The sequence below is a fragment of the Sceloporus occidentalis genome, unplaced genomic scaffold (genome assembly GCF_023333645.1).
Source record: "Sceloporus occidentalis isolate IW3139 unplaced genomic scaffold, rSceOcc1.0.p SCAF_4, whole genome shotgun sequence".
In the NCBI taxonomy this organism is placed as follows: domain Eukaryota; kingdom Metazoa; phylum Chordata; class Lepidosauria; order Squamata; family Phrynosomatidae; genus Sceloporus; species Sceloporus occidentalis.
The window spans coordinates 118,183,005-118,208,754 of record NW_028316984.1 but is presented as its reverse complement, the minus strand read 5'-3'; the positions used below and the strand labels follow the sequence as shown (position 1 = coordinate 118,208,754).

The 25,750-nt window shown below is 39.1% G+C and overlaps 1 protein-coding gene across 5 annotated transcripts in view; it reads left to right on the top strand.

The window, feature by feature from the left end:
* NELL1 (neural EGFL like 1) overlaps nucleotides 1–25,750 on the top strand; it is a 630,714-nt gene that overhangs the window by 572,824 nt on the left and 32,140 nt on the right. For 3 of the 5 annotated variants that reach the window (XM_089521361.1, XM_089521357.1, XM_089521358.1), the window contains one exon: nucleotides 3,280–3,420. The exons of 1 other annotated variant lie outside the window; for it this stretch is intronic. In XM_089521361.1, coding sequence (XP_089377487.1) covers nucleotides 3,280–3,420 — 141 coding nt within the window. The remainder of the gene's footprint in view (nucleotides 1–3,279; nucleotides 3,421–25,750) is intronic. One more of the 5 variants, XM_089521359.1, reaches the window with a different exon arrangement.

Here is a 25,750-nt window from a genome sequence, read left to right as displayed (position 1 = left end):
TCTCTAAGCAGAAGATTCAACCATTTTTCTCCATAAACTGCCTGAAAAAATATTACAGCCTCTTAATTACTTAAGGCTAACATAAAATTAATCTGATCATTTTAATCATAATCTTTCAAAATACATTGTACAAAGGAGATTACCTTCCAGCTAAAAGTAATAGCCAGCTAAGGTTATTACATATTGTAAGGTCTGTATTGGCAACACTTTGGAGAAGAGCTTGGGGATTTTTTGGGGGGAAACCCTTTGGAAAAACAGCATATTTTTATTGGCTTTCTCTAGGGAATGTATAACTATTTAAAAATGTATATGTATTCATTCACTTCATTCCATCTATGCCTGAAGGTATGCCTACACTGTCAGTTAAAACAGTGTCTCCGAGTTTTCACAGAGAGCTGTCCGAACACTGTACAGGATAATTTGGGATGAATCTGGACACTTTCATCGCCTCAGGGCTTTAACCCTGATGAAAAAAAAAAATGAGGGATTTATCCTGGTTTTGAGTGGAAAATCCAGATGTTTGCATTTGTGTGTGGACTGTGCTCCACATCCATGACATTGGTGTGGGGATGGGGGGAAGGAATTCAAAAATATGCAAATTCACATGCATGCGGGGGGGGGGGGAGGAAAAAATGGAGTGACTATGGCCATGTGGCTACACATACTATGATTTATGTGACTGGGGTTGTGTTTGTAAGGGAGAATTGTGTGGACCGTTTTCCTGAAATTGTCTCAGTGTGTGTAGATAAGGCTATGGCTTGTAGCTCAGGCTAACCTGAAAGTAAGCTGTATTTTCCTGTTAGTGCAGATGAGCCCTGAATCTAACTTCTGAAATAGGGTTAGATTTTTCTGCTATTATCGGTTGTACTATTGCACTGTATAGTACCCTGCAAAAGTATTTTGCTCCTTTGATTTTTCTGTATTTTTTGTATTACAACATGGTACTGAAATGGATTCAAATGGGATTGTAAGCACTGGAAGTGTACAAGATGCCCAGAACTTTGGAGGTACAAAATACTTCTGCTGTGGCACTAAGGTTAAGTAAACAAGAGCAAGATGACACTTGATGGCTACATACAGTATATTGCTGTGGAGGGGAGTCGCCAATAAATACCAAGAAGCCAGTTTTGGAAGAAAGGCCACCACTTTATTATAGCCAAACAAAACAGTGCTAGGGTTGGCCCAAAGCATGAGGTCCAGATCTGCAATCAATCAACTCCTGGTTGGTTGATGAACCATATTGCTTGCTCACAGCCAAGCTTCAGGATGACATAGGGACAACAGAAACACCCTATCAATGACATGCAAGTGGACGATCACATGCTGCTGTTAACCCCCTAGTCACTGGGATATGCTGAATCGGTGCATCCCCTGCAATGGCCACACCACATGCCCTCAGTGCTCCCGAGTCCTGAAGGACTCCCAATCCAGTGCTACACAGCCCTAGAAACCATGCCCAACAGATTCAGGACCTATGCTACTGCCACCAAAAAGTTGTGACAATATAGCACCCTGAATTAAGAGAGGGACAGTGGGAGAGCCGAGCACAAAATGGTGTCCACCAAGAGGCCTTATATAGGTCCCTTGTCTAATAGGGAGCTGGGAGAGGGGGAGGCACTGTCCCTCCCAGCCCCACAGCCTGTAACCAGGAACCTGGCTCAGCCAATCCAGGATGGCATCTTCCCCGCAGCACACTGGGAGATGTAATCCCAGCTCCATGAGGCAAATCGCGGGCCTGCTCAGCCCAGGAAAGAATGCTGGGATCCCAGGCAGGCCCCACAGAGCCACAGAAATGATGGCTCCCCACCAGCCGCAACCTGACCAGCCATGGTAAGTTGGGGCGGTCCCATTTATCACAAAAACACACACACAGAAAATACTTGGCAGATTCATCTTTGTAGAAGCATCAGAAATGAAATCAAAATGCTACTAATTTGAATTTGCTGCCACATGATTTACTAGAACAGCTGAGCTTCAGTCATAAGTGTGCTATTTCCCTGACCTTGCCAAGATACATTCATTGTGCTGAAGTTATTAAATGTAGCATACCAACTACTCATTGTAGAAATGCCAGCATAACCAAGCTCAGGTTAAGATTTCAACTTCAGAATCTCATAATGGTTGCTTCAAAAGAGAAATACAATCTGAGCCTTACTCCCCTCTCAAAATTGTAACTCTTATTTGTTTGCTTATTTATTATTGTTTTGAAATTCCCCAAATGTCAATTTTGGCCTGGCAAAGAAAAGACTCACTGAAATATCCCAGACTGTACAGAGCTGTGAAAGATAGTAAGGGACCAAGGGCTATTGCAAATCTCCCATGGACCTTCATTGATTTTGTCTATTGCAAATAGAAGTGGAAAAACCATTGGGAACAAGCCATAGATCCACTGAAGGTAGTAGGAAAGCCTCCCTGCAGTTTTTATGGGGACAGTCTCTTTTAATCCCATTTTAAAATTAGAGCACACCACATTGCATCTGGGAACTGAATGGGGTGGTGGCGGCGGCAGAGGTAAATGAATGCACCTATGAAAACCAGTGATGGGAGAAAAAGACTCATCCTGCAGAGGAAGAGTCCTCTGTGGAAGACAGCTCCCCATGATCTTTCCCTCCTTTAAATCAGGAAATTTGAACAAATGACAGATTCAGAATTTAGAAAGTTTTCACATTAATTTTAATTGGTGTCATATTCATAGTCTGGGTATAAATTTAATACAAAATTTAACATTTGACTGGATCATATAGTTTCAGAATTAAGGAGCTAGAATTGTGTGTGTGTGTGTGTGTGTGGGGGGGTATTTCTTTAAAAGTCCCACTTAAACATTCACCGACACATTTATGTTGGTAATTCACATGCCATGTAGATTAGGTAAATAAGTACTTATACATTGGAAAGATGTTTATTTTGATTAAATTTACTGTCACCAAAGGTCATTTGTGTGTGCTTGGTTTCTTACAAGAACACTCATTGACCATAGGGCTAAAAAGTGCCCTATGTTCTAGTCCAAAAAAAAAAAAAGATCTTTTGCCAGCAATGCATATAAATCTGATGCTGCCTTTGCATATTTTATTGTAAATAATGCAACCTTAATATTGCCAAGAGTAAATCTGTATGAGATGGCAACTTTCTGATATGGTTCAGACAGACTGCCAACCCTTCCATCAAAATATATATTATGTTTTGTTCTAGAAGGTTGTGGTGGTGTTGTTTTAAGTATCTGAAATGTTGGTGTTGAAGGAAATTAATATCCTGGCTGGCTTGTGTTTTTCTCTGAGGCAGATATTGATGAATGTGCTGAGGGGATCATTGAATGTCACAACCATTCACGCTGTGTTAACCTCCCAGGGTGGTACCACTGTGAGTGCAGAAGCGGTTTCTATGACAATGGAACTTATTCACTTTCCGGGGAGTCCTGTGTTGGTAAGCAAAGATCAGCAGAGAAGTTATCTTTTTGTTCTGCATTGTGTTATATCCAAACTACAGTCCTCACCAAATGCAATGTTTAATGATAAACCTAGAATGTAACCAACTGTTTATTTGGCCTCAGCCCTTTTCTACACAATGTAATTTAGATATTGCTACCAAGTACTACATCAAAAGAAGTAGGTTTATAGCTATGAAAGCTGATGCTAAAATAAAAACCAGTTAGACTCAAAAATGCTGCCACATTACCTGTTTTTCTCTCCCCGTTCCTTCCTCCTTTTCATCCGATATCTTAATGTGATATAGATAACAGACATTCAGAGGCCATGTTTGGAATTGGTTGCTCTTAATCATATTCAGTGGGTCACTTGAGACAAAACATACCTTGTCTATATTACTATATGCTGCATATAACTATAGGCTGTAATACATAACAATTCAAGCCTTCCAATTTTTCATTTTTAAATTCCGGCAAAAGCATTTATCAATGCATTAAAAAACAAGATAGCATTTTATCCTCACTAAGTGAATTTTCTTTCATTTGCATTGTGTTAAGTTTCAACTGTTCATGTATTTCTCAACAAGTAGTTCAGTTTATTTTCAAGTGGTAAAAATCCTCACAGTAACCTTTTGCTTCACTGGAAAAGGAGTATGAATGTTAATGTTTGACTATTTTATACTCAAATAATATGTGCAGTTTTTCCCCCACTGGAGGAGAGGACAAATATTTCTGTGCACCTTGCTCAGTATTCATGTATCCCAAAGAGCCTGGGAAAATTGTTCTGTGTGGAAATACTTGCGGGTTTTGCATGAAAATTGTGGGGAGGGTGTACAAAAAATTTTTTCAGGCACACAAAACATTTTTCCCCAGATTGCTACAAGAGTTTTCAGATTGCTATAAGTGATCTTGCTCAAAAGTTAATTTTTGTTGAAGGGACTATTTGTGTATGTGTATGCAAGTACAGATGTGTATGTGCATGAAAAATCTGCACTCATCAGTATGAAACTGATCTGGGGCTGAGGCTGTTCAAAATTTTCTCATCTAGTTTTCACAAAGAGCTTTCCAAACAATGTACAGGGTAATTGGGGCTGAATCTGGGCACTTTCATCACCTCAGGTATTTAATCATGAAGAAAAAAAGGAGGGATTTATCATGTTTTTTAGTGGAAAATTTGTGCGTTTTTAGTGAAAATCCAGATGACACTCAGAACCACTTTGAGATGGCTGATGCTACTGGAAATTTGTAGTGGTTGGGTGGAGGTGGCTGCTGGTGGTACTAGGAGAACGGTCAAGATTAAAGGTGAAGGCTTACCACTATGGGTGCAAAACACATTGCTGAAATATTCCAGTTTGAGACCACTTTAGCTGCCCTGGCTCAATGCTAGGGGATTTTGGGAACTATAGTTTTGTGAGACATTTAACCTTCTCTATCAGAGAGCTCTGATACCACAATAAACTACAATTTCCATGATTCCCTAGCACTGAGCCAGGACAGTTCAAGCGGTCTCAGACTGGATTATTTCTGCGTTTTGGACCATAGTTAGTATATTTCCCTTCTATGGGTATATGCGAAAGAAAAAGGGTTGTTCTTGTTGTATGTATTGTATACTGTGAGTGTGTGTGTTGATTATGTTTTATGTGCTTCATTTTGTGTTGTGTTGTATTATGAGTGTGTGTGTTGATTATTTTTGTATGCTCTATTTTGTGTATGAAAAAGAGGGACTGCTATGCATTATGTATTATGGCTGGAAATCACTGTTTCAATTACAATCATGCAATTGTAACTGTTCATACTCATAATCCCTACGTATTCAGTACAGGTTGAGAGTCCCTTATCTGAAATGCTTGGGACTAGATGTTATTTGGATTTTGGATTTGTTTTGGATTTTGAAATCTCTGTATTTGCCTATATATGGGACTCAAGTGTAGGCACAACATTTATTTGTCTTTCATATACACCTTATACACATAGCCTGACGGTAATTTTATACACTATTTTTAATAGTTTTGTGCATGAAACAGAGTATGAACCATCAAAAAGCAAAGTATCACTATCTCCACCACCCATGAAAAAAGTTTGGGGTTTTGGAGCATTTCAGATTTCTGAATTCTGGATGACAGAGACTCAACCTGACGTTCAGGGAATACATAAAGATATTAAAAGTCCCCAGTTCTGAATTACTGGGCAGCAGACTCTAAAAGGCATGAGAGTCTGTTCTCATGTCAGTCAGGCACAGTATACCTCTCACATGAGTGATCTCGAGTACAAGAAGGAACCGTGACAGGAATCCTGCTTCTGACTATTGCATTAGGGATTGCTTGTAGGAGGAGAGTGGAAACCTCAGTCTGCTGCACCTCAGTCAACAGGAGAGTAATGCCAATTGCTTGCAGAAACATCTATCCAGTTAGTCAGGTTGGGACAGAAAACATCACTTAAGTAAGGTCCAAAACACACTGCTGAAATAATCCAGTTTGAATTTGCTTTAACTGCCCTGAGTCAATGCTAGGGAATTCTGGGAAATGTAGTTTTGTGAGGTATTTAGTCTTCTATGTCAGAGAGCTCTGGTGACACAATAAACTAAAATTCCCAGGATTCCCCAGCACTGAGCCAGAACACTTAAAGTGGTTTCAAACTGGATTATTTCCATAGTGTGTTTTGGAGCTAAGTATACTTAACTAAGTGGCTGATGTAGAATCTCAGCCTATGTATTATGTGCATGTGTGGAAAGTGGTAAAAGAGGAGGGGAAGGCATTTTCTGTTTTCTCTCACACCATTACCTGTGATAGTCTGTTTAGAAAAGAAAGAAGCACCTTTGTGTCTGTCTGTTCTTTGTATGTGTGTCATGATCTTCAGACTGTCATTTCTTAACTGTACGTACAGCTGTCTTCTGAGTAGCAAAATGTTCACTAAATCTATGTGCTACCTGTTTTTTGTGAAGTGTATGGAGATTATCACATGGGTAGAAGTTATGGAAAAGTGATGGGAGAGAAGCAGGATGCTCCCATTACTATCACACAATTGGAGAACAATTATCACACACGTTTTGCAACATCATGCTCATCCCATCCTTTTCCTGTCACCCATTTCAGAGAGTACAATTAATGTGTATTCATTACCTTCCCTCGTGTATTCACTCTGTACATGTGAAACCATTTGCAGAAAACTAACATGTGGATTTTCTCCTAAGAACAAGTGTTTCACAAAATGAGTGATTCACTGAGTATTATAAATCAGGGATATGTGGTAAATTTTCTCCATCACATATTTATTAATGGATATACTGATCACAGTACTGGATATATAATTCATGCTTTTCTGGACATAAATAAAAGAGAGGAAAATACATTTGACAACCCATGAACATTTGAAAAATGCATAAAACATTTTGTACATTCATCACTTGAAACAAGCCTCAGACTACTGAAACCACTAAATATCAGTTAGGAGTGTGTGTGTGCGTGTGCGTGTATGCGCGCGGGGCACAATGAACTCATTATAGAGAGGGAAAGGGTAGCTGTAAAATGTGATAGACTATGTTAGTCCTGTAGAAATGTCTGCGATTGATATGGCAAATACAACATCAAAGGCAAGTACAGGCTTTAAAATTTAGCAGTGCCATATACACTGACAGCCAATAGTTCCATGAGTGCTGCTATTTATGTAGTCAAATATATATAAGGAAAAAAATACTCTAAGTCTAGGGAGGATTAAAGCCAAAATGGAATGCTAGCTGACTGTTGTGAGAGAAGGGTGGTAGGCATCAGGAGAAACAGAATGGAATATCCTGGAAGACAGTATAGATCACCCCTCAAACAAGCAACACTCGCACAATACAATATTTTTTGCAAGTGCTACTAGTTATTATTATTTTATTATTTTTCAAAATACAGTGCCCTCACTTTGACCCACATAGTGATGTGACAGTTCAAGAGATTATACACTGTTATCACCAGGTGTAAGCCATACACTGAATATGAAATGAATGGGGTTATTTTAATTAAATAGCATTGCTGAGCCATCTGCTGCTACAGTCCAATGCCAGAGAGATTGAACCAGTTTTTACTCTCTATTTATATTGGTGTCCAACAGGCTTTAATTTTGAGAAATAGTTATCCCCATGCAATATGAAGCCGACTATAATGTTTTAAAAGTACTTGAATCAATTTGTTTTTAAATGTGACTAAAGGGAGAACTCTCTGTTTGCTTATGATAGTTCCACTTGTGTTAGAAATAACTATAGAGCAAACTAAAATGTGAACATTGCACACAGATTTCTGCTAATCAGATATAACTTTAAAGTTCTTAAAATTTGCAGCTGATCATTAAAGGGATGTTACCACTCAAGTGGTTGGAAGGCTGACAGAAACACTCCATAATGCAAGGGGAAATACTTTATAGACTGAAATCACAATGACTGTCACCAATTTTCTACTTAGAATAGTTGTTTGCTGTGATCCAGTGTTGATCTGAATGGTACACATGCCCTGAAAGTACAGTACAGTATTTCTATACAGTAAACAAGTGGGGTATTCGACATATTTTCCCACTTTTTGTCTATATTTAGGCAGAACTACTAGACTGTACTACTACAATATAGGCAGATATCAGAATAAAATAATTCCACTCAATTCAAAACTACAAAGTGGATTGGGATATCCATGCTGTGATACAGAACACAGTTCTGGGTCACATGTGAGAACTGGCCTAGCCTTGAAAAACAGCTAAAAAGCAATAGATTGCACTGTGTGTTTGTGTGACAAACGCCAGCACATTCAGAGATCAGTGGCATTGTTCATGCTGTAAATAGCAGAGCTAATGACATGCTAGGCCTTGCCTTTTAACTCCAAAACAACATGGGGTTGATGGTCTAGATGATGAACTAATCAGCCAGAAGAAAAATGATCTAGACAAATGATCTAGTTTTGTTTTTTTCGCTGGGCATCAGAAAACAAAGGACAAGTGGCAAACATTTCTCCCATCCTGTCTCATGGCCCCATCCCATTCCTGATCTGGTACTAGATTATTACTTCTTCTTCTTCTTAAGGGTTGGTAACTGATGACCTCTTCCATTTGGTGCCATCCATATGTTCCTAATGTCTCTGGTCAGCTTTGATCTTAGAAACAAAACAGATGCAATATTTATAGAGAGATGAAGGTGGTTGGCAAGTGCTGTCAGTGTTTAATTTGCATATAAATCTCTCTCCAGGGTCATGCTCCACAAACAAAACACACCAAACGAAAACAGCAGCTGTAGGCAGTTGTGCACCACAGCCTTAGCTATAAATTTTCTTATCTTTATTATCTTTTAAATATTATCTTATGAATATTACAAAACAATATGCAAATACAAACACTAAATCCAATTGCTAGCCCAAATAGAGTAGACCCATTGAATCAATCATTGAATGCTAAATCAGCTTTTTTGAAAATCCTGTGGGTTCAATATGTGTATTTTACATATTTCAGTCTAACTCTGCTAGATTGTGTGTTTCAAGCTAATAAAAGTATGTTTGAGAAGCTACCTAAATAGCCACCAAAGGGAGCAGGAAAGATAGATATTCATCTTTCTACCTGATGTACAGGAAGAAAGTAGAAAAGGCAAGAAAGCCAGTGTGGTATAGTAGTTTGAGCATCAGGCTGTGACTCTGGTTTGATTCCCTGCTCAGCCCTGGAAACCCATTGTGTGACCTTGAGCAAGTCATACACTTCTAACCCTAGGAAACCCCATGATAGGGTTGCCAAAAGTTGGAAATTACTTGAAGGCACACAATAACAAGAAGAAAGGGAGATATGTTGCCATTTTGAATCAGGTACCTTGGCACCAATAGAAATGTCATCACAAGAACAAAGAAAGAAGAAAATAAGCAGTGTAAGCAATACAAACCAATACTGTCTGATACAGGAGAAGATGCCTTGCAGTCCAGATATATTCTAAGAATGAGTTCAGTCTACAACCTTCTGGTATTTCAGGAAGAATCTGTTGCATGAACATTTTATGATCATTAATGAGAGCATTTGCAGAATAGTTCAGCCTTTACACTTCTTTTGCCTTAGGGCAGTCAAAAATAACAAAGTACTAAGAAAGTCAGATGTGTGTAGCCTGGTGGTATAGCTAACAGTGGAATATAACAATGGAGGCCAGTTGTGAATGTCTATTCCTTTTTTGAAAATGTGATTTGTTGGTCAGCCATGAATAGTGAATCTATATAGTCAATCTGTTGCTTGATTTAATCCACTGAAATTGAAAAGTTCCTTACCTCCATAGTAAGAGGGGATAGTCATGATGCTGTTTGAAGTTCTTTTTTAAAAGCATAATTATATGCAAAAATGTGCTGTAGGGTGTTAAGAAGAGTCCAAAGTCTCTTACATCAGGTGAAATAGTCTTTTGCTAGCCAAACTGCCTTTATGTTGGCATAACCCGCTTCTGCTAGAGACCAGCTGACAATAGGGATCTGCTGGTATAACTGCTCATCCAGCTGGGATTGGCTGGTAGAAGATTTCACTCCAGTCACCCAACTACTGACAGTTGCCCTTCTTGCCTTAACTGCATCCCTAAAGTTTAGCGTTGTAGTACAACTGAACTGAACACCAGAGCTAAAGACTAGAAGACATCTTCAAAAATGGAGTACTGTTTTGAGAAGCTCAACAAAAATATTGCACAGAAAGCAGAAATCTTGCATAACAGAACTATGTGGCTATATATTTGTTTTGTACAAGATTGCTTTTTATGGAAGATTTTTTTAACTTAAGATTTTTATTATGCAAGATTGCTGGAGGGTATTTTTCATAGAAAACAGCAGTCTTGCATAACCTTCCTCCCCCTATGGTGGTTTGGAAACAGTGATTTTTCCACTAAACGCCACAGTACTAATGTAGAAAATTATCTATATTTCTGTGCAGAATAATTTCTCAAAACTCTCCAGAGTAGGTGAATACCAGGTAAAAACTGCAAAATTCCCACAACTGTAGTATTCTTCCCAACTGAATTTTGCAAATGTTGAGAAGCCCATTTTTTAGCAAGGAGATGAATAATGAATAAATGGATGGATGGATGGATGGATGGATGGATGGATGGATGGATGGAGAATATTCTTTCCGTTCCTACCATAGTATCATATAGTGCAGACAAGTGAGCAAATAGATTAAAATAATTTTATTTTTCATTACATACGGAATGCTACTTTTACTGTTTATGTTTTTGTTTATTTATATTCTTTATTTCTGTATGTCACCATATCAGAAGTGGAAGAACCGAACACAATTTGCCAGCTTTTGAAGGTTTTTTTTTTCTTTTAGCTTTAGTCTCCATCTTTAATGTACTGCAAACCATCAACTGTAACTTAACAGAGAAAGGGGACAATTAGAGCAGTATCCTGTTCTTTTAAAGAACATAAAACTGACATTTTAAAAAGTTTTTATTTATAGTGAATCAGTATTAAAAGAAAAAATAACCTAGCACTGACAGTATTTTAAAAAAATTGTTATGGCTGACGGTATTTCAAACACAGCAGCTTTAAAAGTTTCCTAAGTAGCACTGTAGATATTCTACAGCTTCTTTCAAAACTGTAATAGTGGTTTTAAACTATGCTCCTAGCTCTTAGTTTATAAAACTAGGAAATAAATTGCTTGTAAATGACAAGTTGCATGTGAAAAAAGATTTGTCAAAGCATTGTTTATAGCTTTAACTTGTACATACTTTGGTTGCAAGCCTGACGTGCATTTGTCACATCTGATTACACTGTAATAGTTTAATGTACCGTTGAAGTTGAAATTAGAACTCTTGCAAGGTTATTTTCTTCTTCTTCTCTTTGACAGTTTATCTTGTTTTCTAACCCAGGCATGATACCACTTTGAAATGCATATTCATGTAAGAACTGCAAAGGTAGATATATTGCTAACTGTAGATTAGCACTGAATGTTTCATGTGAAAAGATCAACTGGGTGTCAGGAAAACAATGGAAACGAGCCTACTGTAATTCAGAACTCTTGCTTTCATTGTGGCTATGCCTTATATCACTATGGTGATGAAGCATATATCATGATGAAGTCCTGTCTCATCTCAATGTTAAGAGTTAAGTAGAATATTAATAAGTATAATGTTAAAAAGTATAATGAACTGGCCCCCAAAACCACCACCCTAGGTTTGCTCACAAGGCCCCACCAACCTCTGAAGTAGGTAGAAATCTATCTATCTATCTATCTATCTATCTATCTATCTATCTATCTATCTATCTATCTTCTATCTATTATGCTGCTTTTCTCCTAAATTGGGCCCAAGGTGACTCACAAAAGATATTTTAAAAACAGTTATGAACAGTGTTGGCTCACTGTAACCTAAATAGATGCTTTCCTCTAAGGAACAGTCTTCAACTGAAGCAAAATCCAAAATCTTTCTGGTCGAATCGGAACAAGACTTCACTGAGTGACCAAGCATAGGTCTGGGATCCTTTGATAAGGGAGGAATTTTCTTTAAAAAGGAACCTTGTTTTAAATAAACACAATTGGAGATAATTGTGTTTAATAGTTCTAACATAAATGTGATCCTATGCTATACTATTTTCAGGAAAGCTGGTATGCAGACACTGAAATAGTAATTTGAATATTTGGTGATGTCAGAATACCCATCCAGTGATGCTAGCAAACCAAGATAGCAAATTCAGAAGAGCAGGGTATGGACACATCTCAATAATAATTCACAAAAGTTTAGAATCATGTCCTGTGATTGCAGTTCCACTGAGATCTTAAGACCTGAAGCAATCTCTCTATCTTCATAAATATTTTGTACCGCTTACCTGTGGACTATCTTTTTCATCCCTTCCCTTCACATTCATGTCTCTGCACCCCTGCTAATATTATCATTGTATATCTTACTACATCAGAAGATGTCCATCCCTATGCAAGCTTTGATATGGTCACAAATGTTAATTTCCAATTGTTGTTAACTGGCTTTGAGTTGACCTCAGCTCATGATAACCCTGTGGATGAGACATCTCCAAGCTCTCCCTTCCCTCCACTGCTCTGCTTAGGCCGTGTAAATTCAGGCCCTCCCTAATTGAGGCTAGCTATCTCGTGTGTGGTCTGCCTCTTTCTGCTGCCTTCTACTTTTCCTAGCTTTTTCAGTAATGTATTTTCCTGTGATACATGCCTTCTCATGATTTGGCCAAAGTATGACAGTTTCAAATTGATCATCTTGGCTTCCAGGGAGATTTCAATCTTGATCTGTTCAAGGACCCATTTGTTTGTCCTCTTTCTATCCATTGTATTCTCAGCACCCTTCCCCAGTGCCATGTCTCAAATGAGGTGATTTTCATTCTACTCACTTTCTTAAGGATTCAGCTCTTGCATCCATACATCTTACAATACAATGGCCTGTAGAAATCTAAATTTGGTGCTTATTTGTATAACTTTACTATTTATTATCTTTTCTAGCACTTTCATGGTTGCCCTTCCCATTCCTAGTCTTCTTCTTATTTCTTGACTGCGGCCTCCATTTTGATCAATATTTGATCCAAGATACAGGAAATTTTTAAGTATTTCAATTTCTTCCTTGTCTAGCTTGAATTTATGTAGATCCTCCATGGTCATTATTTTTGCCTTTCCACTTTCTCCTTTAGAAATTCAAACCAAAGATGGGATGTTTTATGATAAGAACAAGAACATACAGTGGACCCTCTCCTGACGCGGGGGATCCGTTCTGCCCCCCCCCCCGCATAAGGCAAATTCCACGTAAGCACAAGCCCCATTCAATAGAATGAGGCTTCTGCTTGCACGCCTCATTCATTCGATTGCAGCACGGCTTCTGCATAAAATGGAAGCCGCGTATGGTGAGCACATGTATGGATCAGGTGCACTGTATTGCAAGGTCAAGAAGAAATAAAAAGTTGAATTGGAAAAGCTATATAAAAGAGGTGAAAAAAAAATTGCTGTATGGAATGAAAAATTATATGAAGGTGAACCCCAAATTCTAGAAAATGAGGTAGAAGCTGCAGTAAGAGAAACTGGGAATAATAAATCCCCAGGAACTGATGATTTTCCTGTTGAATTGCTATAATCCACACAGACAGAATCAGCTCTAGTGTTAACTAAAATTTGCCAACTAATATGGAAAACAAAATTGTGGCCAACAGACTAGAAAGATTAAATATACATCCACAAAAAGGAGTGGCAAAAGACTGCAACAACTATAGGGCCATATCATTAATCTCTGTGGCAAGCAAAATTATGCTTAAAATTCTGCAACATAAATTCCAATCATAAATGGAGAGAGAAATTGCAGAGATGCAAGTGAGCTTTAAGAAAGGTAAAGCCACTGGGAGCCTCATTGCAAACATACAGTGGCTAATGGAGTGCACCAAGGAATTCCAAAAGAAAATCAGCATGTGCTTTATAGCCTATAGCAAAGACTTTGACTGCACAGATCACAAAAAGCTATGGAAGACATAGAAGTGCCACTACATTTGATAGTTCTGATGAGTAATCTGTACTTAACACAAAAAGCAACAATAAGAACAGAATATGGAGAAATAGAATGGTTCCAAAGGGGTCAAGAAAGTTTGCATCCTGTGACCCTATCTGTTTAATTTGCTTACTGAATATATAATACATGAAGGTGAGTTAGACTCAGAATAAAGAGGTCTGAGAATTAGAGGAAGGAAGATCAACAATCTAAGGCCCAGAATAGACCACCAGTTTGTGGCAGCCTGGGGCCAATTTTAGGGTTCCGGAGCACATAGCATCCGCACGCTCCAGAACCCAAACACATAGGGACAGTGCCATCTTTATGTGGTGCCATCCATATGTGGTACGCATACATGACGCAAGCACAGCACCATGTCCACACCTCTAGATGCTGTGCTTGCATTGTGGACGCGTCACAGTGCACCAGTGGTTCACTAATGACGTTGTCCCTGCACACCAAAAAGAACCCATTTTTTCCAGGTTCTTTTTGGTCCGGAGGGATGCTGCGTGGTTTGGCTGCCACAGAGTCCCTCCGGAGGGAAACTGGGCACCTCCAGCCCAGACTTAAAGAGAGGTATGTACTGGGCCTAAGATATGCTGATGATACTAAATTACTAGCAGATAACATTGTAGACTTGGGACAAGTACTTGCCACACCATGAGTACAAAGAGCATTCACTAAGGAAACTGACCTTCACACAGAGGTAAATTAAGCAGAAGGTAATTAAACCAGTGATGAAAGGGAAGAAAATAACTTCTCCCTAAAAATTGTGCTCTTGTTCTGAGATAGTATAGTCATGTGCCAATCTTACAATGTAGTACAATTAAAACAAAAGCATATGAATAAGAGTTATGGATCAATGGACAAGATTCTGTTTTGAAGTTAGCAAATTTCTGTTTTGAACTTTGTTGAATTGGGAATTTTGTAATATTTGCTTTTGTTGATAAGGTGATTATAGGTCCTTATAAAGTGAAATAATGTTTCTGTGCTATCCTTATGGCCCAACTACAAATTTTATTTTCTAACATTCACCCTTGCCCCTCCTTACTTCTGCCTGCTCTAGTTTCTCTCCTTTGCCCACTCTTTGTTGTTGTTCTTGGTGTTGCAAAATGCCACACTCAGTACCTGGCATGTTTGTATACCAGCTAGAACAACTGACTGGAAGGACAACACATAAATAATTTAAATGAATACATGAAATCTAAAGTGTTGGGACTAATATATAACAGCTAATGCACACACACAAACACACACACACAGACAGACAGACAGACAGAATAAATGTTATCAGGAAATGTTTGCCAAAGACAACCTAAGAATATTAATATAACTAACTCTAGAGAGCTTTCCATAAATGGATAGACATATTTGTTTCTCAGTGAAGAAAAGAGAGAGCTATTTTATCATGCTGTTTTCAAAGGGTTTCATAGAATTAATATAGTTAAACTTGGTGTCAAAATACAATGCACTTATTTCTGGTTGGCTGGAATGCTGTTTACTGCTGAATGACAAGGCATCAATTAAGAAGGAATTGAGCACAGTATGTACACAATAAGTGACATGGTATTCATGTGGTGATGTATTTGTGCAGACAGATTTCTCAGCTCTTAGGACTGTAAAGGTCATTCCTTGATATAATCAACTGAAGCTCATGCTTGGTTCAAAGAATTGTTTTGTCAAAACCAAATATAATTTGAGAAGGGCAATCACTTTTTACCAGATTAATATTGATCATATGTGCCATGCTAAATGACATATAACTCATATGCCTATTATTGTGGGATTACTAAGCAGAGAATGTTCATCACTCTCTGATGGTCTACCAAGTTCTGCTTGACCTGTGGAGGTGGGTGTGGAGAGGAAAATGGTTGTGACTCCATCCTGTGTTGAGGTCATCATGGTGCAAGGCGTGAATTTGGGCAAGTTGAAATCCAAAAGTGTCTGCCTCTTTCTTTCTTTCTTTCTTTCTTTCTTTCTTTCTTTCTGCCACTGTCTCACCAATGTTTTAATTAGTCTGTCAAAAGTTAGCTTTCTTCTAGTTTAATAAGGAGTAGAGCAATGAACTCTACTCATTGTGCTTACCAATGCACAAACAGATTTTTATGCATTGTGCTCATCTAGACACAATAATATTTTTATTAAGCAGAACATAACTGGATTGTAGTTCTACCATTTTAATGTTCTCTCCCAGTACATTTGCACTTGATTATGATTTCCAAGGTGGGAGAATGATTCCTTTTCATAGGCAAAGAGATTCCTTGGGATCAATGCCATTATCCAGGATTGAAAAGTATTTGCATTGCCAAGCTGCCATCTTCTTCTGATTGACAGGAGTTAACAGAAATCTGGCAAATGTGTTTCTTGCACTAATACAATGAGTTTCTTAATGTTCTAATGACAAAATACACTGTTTATAGGTTTTAAATGCACTATAAAGTTGTGTGTTGTTTTATAGCTGATAATGAAGAAACATTGGGAGGTAGCTTCAGATTATGCTTTAGTAACCTGCACTCAAGGAGAGTCACCTTATTAGACTTGGAAAGAATTAGATATGGCTGGTAATTATAGGGCAGCAAGATAAATAGGGGCTACAATGCAATATCCCCTTGGTGTAATGTAAATATTCACATGTGGATATACCGTAGAGACACTACACATCCTTCATAAAGAATAGCAACATTGTGTAAGCCGTGCCAATGACTGGGTATCGTTGTGAAATTCCCTGTCAAAATAAATTGGCTAGCTTTCATTAGTATGCAACTACTTAGAAGGGAAGGGTACTATTAATGATCCACCCTGTGGCAGTAAAATGTCTTAGGCTGGCCTTGAGTACTGTACAAGATACTAGTGCTCTTCCCATCCCATATGGTTACCACTGAAGTTGTATCGATACCTATTTGGGGGTATGTCTCATTGAACTCAAGACATTAAAGTCAGCCCTTCTTATCCATGGATTTTTTATCCATGGATTCAAGCATCCACTGCTTGAAAATATTCAGAAAAAGCATACATTCCAAACAGAAAACCTTGATTTTCCATTTTACATAAGAGACACCATCTCATTATGCCATTGGATTGACTTGAGCATCCATGACTTTTGTTATCCATGGGGTGTCCTGGAACCAAACCCCAGTGGATAACAAGGGCCCACTGTACCTGTTGTAACTAATGCCCAAAACAGACAGGCCTAAAAAGCAGGCTTCTGCATGGTTTGGGGACATGGTGTTTACATGACACATGCCCTCAAATCCATGCAGAAGCTGTGCTGGGGTTGCTTCTGGGCAGCCTAAGGAGGCCCAAACGTGGCACCAGAAGGAACAGATCTTTTCCACTTCTTGCCGTGGTCTATTTGAGATCACAGCAGGGGCCAGCATTGGGACCATGGTGTGGTCATCCCGGTTGCAGGGGCTCCAGGTGGAAGTGGCCTCTCCACTCCTTCCTGCCCATCTGTTCTCCCCCTAGGTTTCATGGAAATCAAGGCAACTCCCCCCCCCCCGAGCACACTTAATTTTTAATTTTCATGCGGAGTTTTGCATGAAGTTTTTGTTGCGCACCAAAACAATTCACATTAAAATTAAATGTGTTTTACTGCTTTTCATCCTAGTTCTGGTCACAATTTTAAGCAAGCTATGTGTGAGCAGAAATTATCCATTGTCATACCAAACTCAGTTTGCTGGTTCAAGCAATTTAACTAGAGCTTTGCTCATAAATAAATATATTAAAAAGTCATGCCAGGGAGAGGAGAAAAATATGTAATTTACTAGGAAAGATGCTTATATCAATTTTTCTAATTACAAGTGCAATTAACATCATATCTATTTTTTAAAAAATTTCTCACTCCCTTGTAGTGAGTTAACATTCTGAAGAATTATTTCTTCAGAGGATTAGTTCTCCAAATACCTAGTTTACTGTAAACCAGACTGTGTTTTCCTTGTCCTTACTTTACAACAACAGCTACAACTGTGTGTACTTTTATTTGGAAGTAACCTCAAATGATCACAGTGGGGCTTGGCATTCAGTTAAAACAGTGACAAAGGTTTCAGGGGAGACCACGAGACCTCTTTTATTTCAGTGTGAGGTTATTTTTGACATACATTATACCTACTTTTGTAAAAATAACTTTGCAAAGATAAGTGGAAACATAATATACCTCTTTGTCCAGTGAAATATTAATTTTGGAAACTAGAAAATAGTTAAGCTTATAATGTGTCCCTAGAAAGTTTTGAACAGAGTGTACATATATCTTTGAATATATATAGGCGGGTTACACACCACCACTTCTGACACACTCCATGCGTGCTAGCGTTACAAAGGGGCATCCTAGGGTTAGGAAGAGTTGCCCCTTCCTAACCCACCCCAGCCCCAACACGCACGGAGCGCATTGTAAATGGCGGCGCCCATCCACATGGGCGCTGCTATTTTGACGTCTTGGACGCTGTGCGTCCAGACGTGTCGTGGCGGAAGTGACACCACGAGGGCGCGCTCCGCCCCTCGCGGCGCCACTTCCATGTTTTGAAAAGGAGCGCCATTTCGGTGCTCCTTTTTCGCTGCGGAGAGAAGCCTCGCGGTCTGGCTGCTGGGCCTTCCCTCCGCAGCGAATGGCGGTGGCGGGAAAATGGCCCCTAGAGGGCCATCTGTAACCCGCCATAGATACTTGAAGCTGTGATAGATTAGTACTATAGAACATGGACCCATGGTGTGAACTAGGGATCTTCTTTTGTCTGAGTGCCTTGACTAGCATTGGCTGGAGAATTTTGTTCAGCTTGATTTTTTATTAGAACTTAACAAAATTTACAAATTTATTTTGGAATGGAAATAACAGATTGGATATAATGAACTAGCGATCTTTTAAAAATGAATTTGGGGAAAAAGGGAAGCACAGAGCTGTCAGTGCTTAGGTCTTAAAAACCTGGCACTGAATGTCTGTGTATTTGGCCATGATTGTTAACTTGAGCTGCCAGTTCTTTTCTTTTCTTTATTTCCCCCTAACAGGCTCTTAATCCTTAACAGCTACATGACAGGCAGAGACATTATGGTCCTTTTTTTTTTTTTGTTAGGAATAGCTCTGCCAACTGAATTTGGCAGAGGCATAAGAATTTCATTTCATTCATGTTTTTTATATGAAATTACCAAAATTTGCAAAGTTCTTCATAAAGAGGATGGAAATAATGTGATATCTTTAAAAAAATTAAATGTGAGATGTACTACCTGTGCATCAACAGCACTGCTGATCCAGAATTCCAAAAGATTGTTTCTAGATCTACAGAGTAAGTAATCTTTCATGGGCAAATCATGGAGTCTAATAATTAGGTATGTTTTCCCTAGTAGGGTTGGAAATAACATTTTAAGATTTGGGTAGGCTTTGAGTGAAAAGAGGGTTTCTTGAGTGCTAGGAAACCTTGATCAAGAGAATTCTAGAATAGTAGAGTCCTAGACTTGGACCTGACCACAAGAACCATCTAGTCCAATCCCCCTGTCATGCAGGAATACACAGATAAAGTAATCCTGAAAGATGCCCATCCAACTTCTGTTTAAAGATTTCCAAAAAATATAAAGTCCACCATACTGAAGCAATATATTCTACTATTGAACAGCTCTTACAGAAAAACAGTTCTTTGTAATGTTTGGTTGAATCTTTTTCTTGCAATCTGAACCCATTGGTTTGCCTTCTAGTCTCTGGAACAAGAGAAAACAAACTGGCTCTATCTTCCACATGACAACCCTTCAGATATTTAAAGATAACTGTCAGGTCACCTCTCAGCATTCTCTTCTCCAAGATAAACATACAGTATCTTGAAAAAGAAGTTGTTCCTTGAAAGCCAACATGATGTAGTGTTTTGAGCGCTGGACTAGGACTTTGGGTTTGAATTTATTTTGGAATGGAAATAACAGATTGGATATAATTAGTGATCTTTTAAATATGAATGTGGGGAGAAAGGGAAGCAGAGTCAGTGCTTAGGTCTTAAAAACCTGGCACTGGATGTCTGTGTATTTGGCCATGATTGTTAACTTGGATTGTTAATCCCCACTCAGTAATGGAAACCCACTGTTTGACCCTGAACAAGTCATACTCTCAGCCTCAAATGATGGCAAAGGCAAACTGAACAAATCTTGCCTAGAAAACCCCATGATAGTGTTGCCTTGGAGTCATCATGAATTGGAAATGACTCAAATCATTGGCGGGATACAAACCGCCATATAGTATGTCTTCTATACGTACTAGGGTTAGGAAGGGGCGGTGCTTCCGCACCCCCCTAACCCTAGTACGTATAGAATACGTACAAGATGGCGGCGCCCCTTCCACATGGGCGCCGCCATCTTTACGTATCAGATGCTGAGCGTCCGTACGTGTCATGGGGGTTGTGACGTAGCGAGTGCGCCCCTGGCGCCTCGCTACGTCGCAAACGCGACTCAAGAAGAAGCTCCATTTTGGAGCTTCTTTTTCGCTCCGTGCGGGAGCCGCGCCGTCTGGAGGCTCCGGCTCCCCCGCGGATCTACCGGCGGCGGCGGCAGACCGCCGCAAAGCGGCGGTTTGTACCCCGCCATTGTTAGCTATGATTCTTGGCTGCTTCCTGCCTCCCCTGTAACCACTACATACCTATTTTGAAAGATTGGTGAGCAACCTAAATTCTGATAATCAGCACACAATGATGGAGTCATCCTCTGGGAAATTCCAAAGGTCCTGCTGAGGTCCTTGTGATGATGTTACTGACATCTTCTGATTGCCCCTGCTCTTGTCACATCCACTGCATGAGGGAAAGGGAAAATAAATTTCAGTCATTGAGAACATTTCCTGATGCTATCAACTATACTTCCCATGAGAAAATTGGACTTATGAATATGTGCTAAATCATTGTTCCACTTAAACAACTGGGCATGGAGTAGGGATATAATTCTTTACCACTCTTATTCTCAAAGGAAGCAATGAGTGATTTTTAGCAGTTTTCTTCCAAATGTGAAAAAGACTTTAAAAACTATGCAATTTTCAAAGGCTATTCACAATTTTGGATTTATTCTATGCAAAATTCACATAAGTGTGTTTTGCACAGACAATAGGGTGTTGTTGTTTTTCTATGTGTACACAGAATTTTTTACATAGAAAATAATATTTGCCTGTTGAAATACTATTTTCTGTGCTTAAAATACTGTTTGGTGCACAGACCATGTTTTCCATGTAAATCAACTACATGCAAATTTTACATAAAAGAAATCCCCAATTACAGTATGTGCATCAAATAGCATTTTAGACAGCAAATATTTCAATGCAGAAATCTTATTTCATGAATAGAAAATGCTGCTTTCTGCACAAAGTAACTACATGTGTATTTTGCACAGAATAAGTCTCAAATGGTGAAGATTCTCATAAGCCCAGGATTCTTCTCTCAGGGGTTGTTCAGCAATTGAAAAACTTGTTGTTGTTATTGTTGTTTTTACCATTTTCCAAATATTTTTGAATATTCTCTCTATTCTTACCAGGCAAGGAGGAAGTTAGGTGGGCAAATGAAATGGGATTCTTCTCGCCTTCATCCTCTCCTCTCTTGTTACTTCACTTAAAAGAGGTGGGAAATTAGGAAGGTGCAAGAGCAGGATCCTGCAAGGTATATCCAATGCACATTGCCAGTGGAAGAAGATTCATCAGCAGATACATGAGTAGGCAGTTTTCTTTCTTGTACACAGACTGTCTGCCCTCAGAAGGATATTTTCATTCTTTTCCTTTTTCCACAGATCTCTGCATCACCCGAACATGTACAGTGTTAGGTTTACCAGTCCTTCAGGGCAGATATTGCTGCTATATGGAAACTTCATACAGATTAATCACTTTTTTCTTGGTTTTCTACTGTCGAAAATGGACTCTAGACAAAACAAGGGGATCAAGGGATGCTCACGCATCCTTAATGTGCCCCAGATGATACCTCCTAACAAATGAAAACTTAAAGCAGGACCTCATATAAAATCTGCAAGGAAAGAGAAAGAACCCTCACAAAAGAAAATACATTTCTTCATGTAGACCAATGTATAAATTGTGCTTTTAAGCCATTGTGGGAGTCATATAGATGTCTAGATGTTGCTAGACTGCAGTTCCCAGTAGCCCTAACCAGTAAGAGGTGCAGCCTGATAATATATGGCATGCTTCATTTTTATCTGTGCCTTCAGGTAACTTGTAATCATTGGAAACATAGGGCAGGTTAATGTATTTGTCATGTATAGTAGTTGTTTTACAAGCAGAATGTGGAAAGGAAGACACTTCTGTACCTCGTGCTTAAATGATGACCAATGTATTAAATGAAATAATGTTGGAGAATTTGCATTAAGGAGGACAGGAATCTAAAGACAGTCATGATAAAGTGTTGGGTCTTTGCTTGCCTATGTGTCATTTGACTGGTTCGCTGATTTTATCATCTACTCAGTGGGAAATGGCATTTTATGAGCTCTCAGCAGGAAGTATTTGAAGAGTATGTAAATAGGTTGCCTGTTCGCCTTTGAAGATTACACACACACACACACACACACACACACACATGATTAAGTTGGGTTTTGCAGTGCAAACAGGTCTGTTGTACTGGAAATATGAATAATGTTAGTTTCCATAATTGCTAACATCTGGCTTCTCATAAATCTGTTAAATTGCACAGAAGCAGGATTAGAGTGTCTGTCACAAGTGAAGCAATTGCATGGAACTTTGTATGCAGTGTGGCCCTATGTTCATCTGTGAATTATTTTAATTTTGGATTGGGTGATGTGCTAATCTATATATTAGTTCTGCTGCATATGTTATTCCGAGACAGAGTAAAATCTTAATGTAGGAAGAAGAAGGGTAGCCAGAGCAGCAGCGTACCATACCCTGAGATTTCAGGCCCAAAATCTAAGATGAGGTGACAGGCTTTTTTGCTATCACAGGGCAGAGTGACAGTTGCAGAATAATAAGGCTGTGTTAGTGACTAAATGAACATGTAAGAGTGACAGAGGCAATGTGTATTTTCTGTAGAACTTCTTAAACAAAGATTATATAATATTTAGTTTGCCAGAGGACTGGAGCCTACGTAAGCTAATTCTACTAATACTAAGGTTGTTTGCACAATATTTTTATAATAGTGTGGAGTTGGATTAGGATTGGCAAGCGGGGGGGGGGGGGGGTCCTTTTGCACATTATTGCTGCTGCTCTGTTTCCCTCTATGTGCTTCCAGTTTATTAAAAATAAAAAATGAACCATTTATAAGCCCATAGTGATGGTATTGTTCTGGGTTGTTTACTAGTATGAAAGATCCCTTTTCTCAGTAACCTGATTTAGGGATCAAGTAGGTATGTAGTAAGTAGCATGTGCTTTGTTGATTATACCAAGGCCTTTGACTGTCTAGATTATGAAAAGTCAAAGATTGCTCTTAAATACATGGGAGTGCCACTACATTTGTTAGTACTGATGAGAAATATGTACTTAGGACAAGAGGGTACTGTTAGAAAAATATATGGAAAAACAGAATGGTTCACAGTTTTTTGTGGGTTTTTTGGGCTATGTAGCCATGTTCTGGAAGATTTTCTTCCTGATGTTTTGCCAGCATCTCTGGCATCTTCAGAGAAATGGTTCACAATTGGAAAAGGGATCAGGTAAGTCTGCACTCTGTTACCCTACTTGTTCAACCTCTATGCAGAAAATATCATATGATGAGTAGGTTTAGACTCAGAAGGAGGAGTCAAGACAGGAGGAATCTAAAATATGCAGATTACACCATACTACTAGCAGAAAAACTTGCAGACCTCAAACAACCACTAAGGAATGTCAATGAAGAAAGTGCAAAGCAGGATTACTCCTGAACATAAAGAAAGTAAAAAGTAACAACGACAAAGGATCTATATAAATTCATTCTAGACAGTGAAGAAATGAAATAATGAAACATTTCCCATAAGTTGGATCAAACACTGATCAAATGGAAGACTGTGATCAAGAAGTAAAAAGATGACTAGGAATGGGTAGGGCAGCCATTAAAGAACTAAGCAAGATGCTAAAGTGTAAAGATATACAACTGTATGCTAAAGTTAGAATCACCCAAACCATTGTACTCCCTATCACTATGTATGGATGTGAGAGCTAGACAATTAAGAAAGCGGATAAGAAGAGGATCAACTCATATGAGATGTAATGCTGGAGAAGAGTGCTGCGGATACTGTGGATGGCCAAAAAGACAAACAATGAGTCCTTGAACAGCCCAAACCTGAACTCTCCCTGGAAGCCAGGACGATCAAATTGAGGCTGGTGTACTTTGGTCAACTTATGAGAAGGCATGAATCACTATAAAAGAAAATAATGCTAGGAAAGGTAGAAGGTGGTAGAAAGAGAGGAGGACCCCATGCCAGATGGATAAACTCAGTTAAGCAGGCCACAGGCCTGAATTTACATAACTTAAGCAGAGCATCAGAGGACATGAGTTCTTGGAGGTGATCTCTTACATAAGGTGCCATGAGTGTCAATTCAAGGGCAGTTAACAACAACAACAATAATATATCTTTTAAATATTTAGTAGGTGTGGCTACCAAAGGTTTGCTGTGCTCCCCTCATCTTTATTTCCAGTAGGGCAACTGAAAAAGCTCTCAAATATAAATGCTGCCACTCAACATACTGCCTTCGTACAACGAGAGACAGTTTACATCTTATGAATGCAAACACACCAAAGCACAGTTATAGTGACATTTTTACTGAATGACTATGGGGGATACAGATGGGCAGAAAGGGGTGGCGAGACACTGCTTGTTTCTGCCGTGGATGGAGGTCGCAGCAGACAAACACTGTGGCCTCTTCTTCCAGTGGGTTCTTTTTAGGTCGCATGCAGGGCGCCATTGCCGCCCTCGCACACAACAATGATGTCTGTGTGGTGCCACACTGTTTAGGCACTGTACTGCATGAACGTCATCATTGCACACCCCATATAAACAGCGGGGCACCAAAATGGCACCTGTGGCATATGAAGTAGGGCTTGGGAGCATACAGATGCTCCCCTCTCCCAAGCTCTACTTTTGGACCCAAGCTGGGCAAAGCGCTGGGCTGTACTAGGACTATGTTAAAAGGGTAAGTGTAAACACTGGAGAGAAAAGGGATAACAAGATATTTTTTAAAGGAATTCCATATTCTCCATGAACATGTGCATGGCTATAAATTTATTGCCATCTCATAGTTTTCCTTTTTGTTGTTCCCTTCCACCTGACACACAGGATGTGTTGAGATTTGATATTAAAGTATTGGGCCTTTTCATTGCCAAGAGTGACTCTTTCAAGTTTCATACTTTATTAAATGGAAAATCAAAAGAAACGTAATCAGACTAAATTAAGCATCCATTGACATGCCTCTAAAATATGGGCAAATTAATGTCTATTTCCATTGTCAGAAGTGAAGTGACAAAAAAAAAGTCTTTCCAGGGTGGTCTTTCCAGGGAACAAGAAGGTTCTAATTGGAATGTCATGACAAACTGAGTCTCAAACTGCATATTAAATAGAGAGTTTCATGGGGTACATATTCATTTTGAACACAAAGCAGCCTAAGGCATGTTGTACTTAAAGGACAGGCAGCAGAAGGCTGTTTAATATCCCCCCCCCCTTGCCATTTTCCAACTCCAAATGGATCTCCCCAATTTGATTTTTGTTTTTATCCACTGGATAAATCACTCCTTCATGGGTAGGCAAGCATTTATGGAACTTGCAAGATAAGAGAGGGGCCAATCCATTTCCTGGCAAGTGTGCAAAAGTGATTCATTCTTGTGCAGTTGATTGTCACTTCTGTGCCTATACTGTATATGTTATATTGTGTATCCTCAACAAAGTGAGATATATCAGGGATGGGCAAAGTGGATCCCTGGGGCTGCATGTGACCCCCTCCCAAG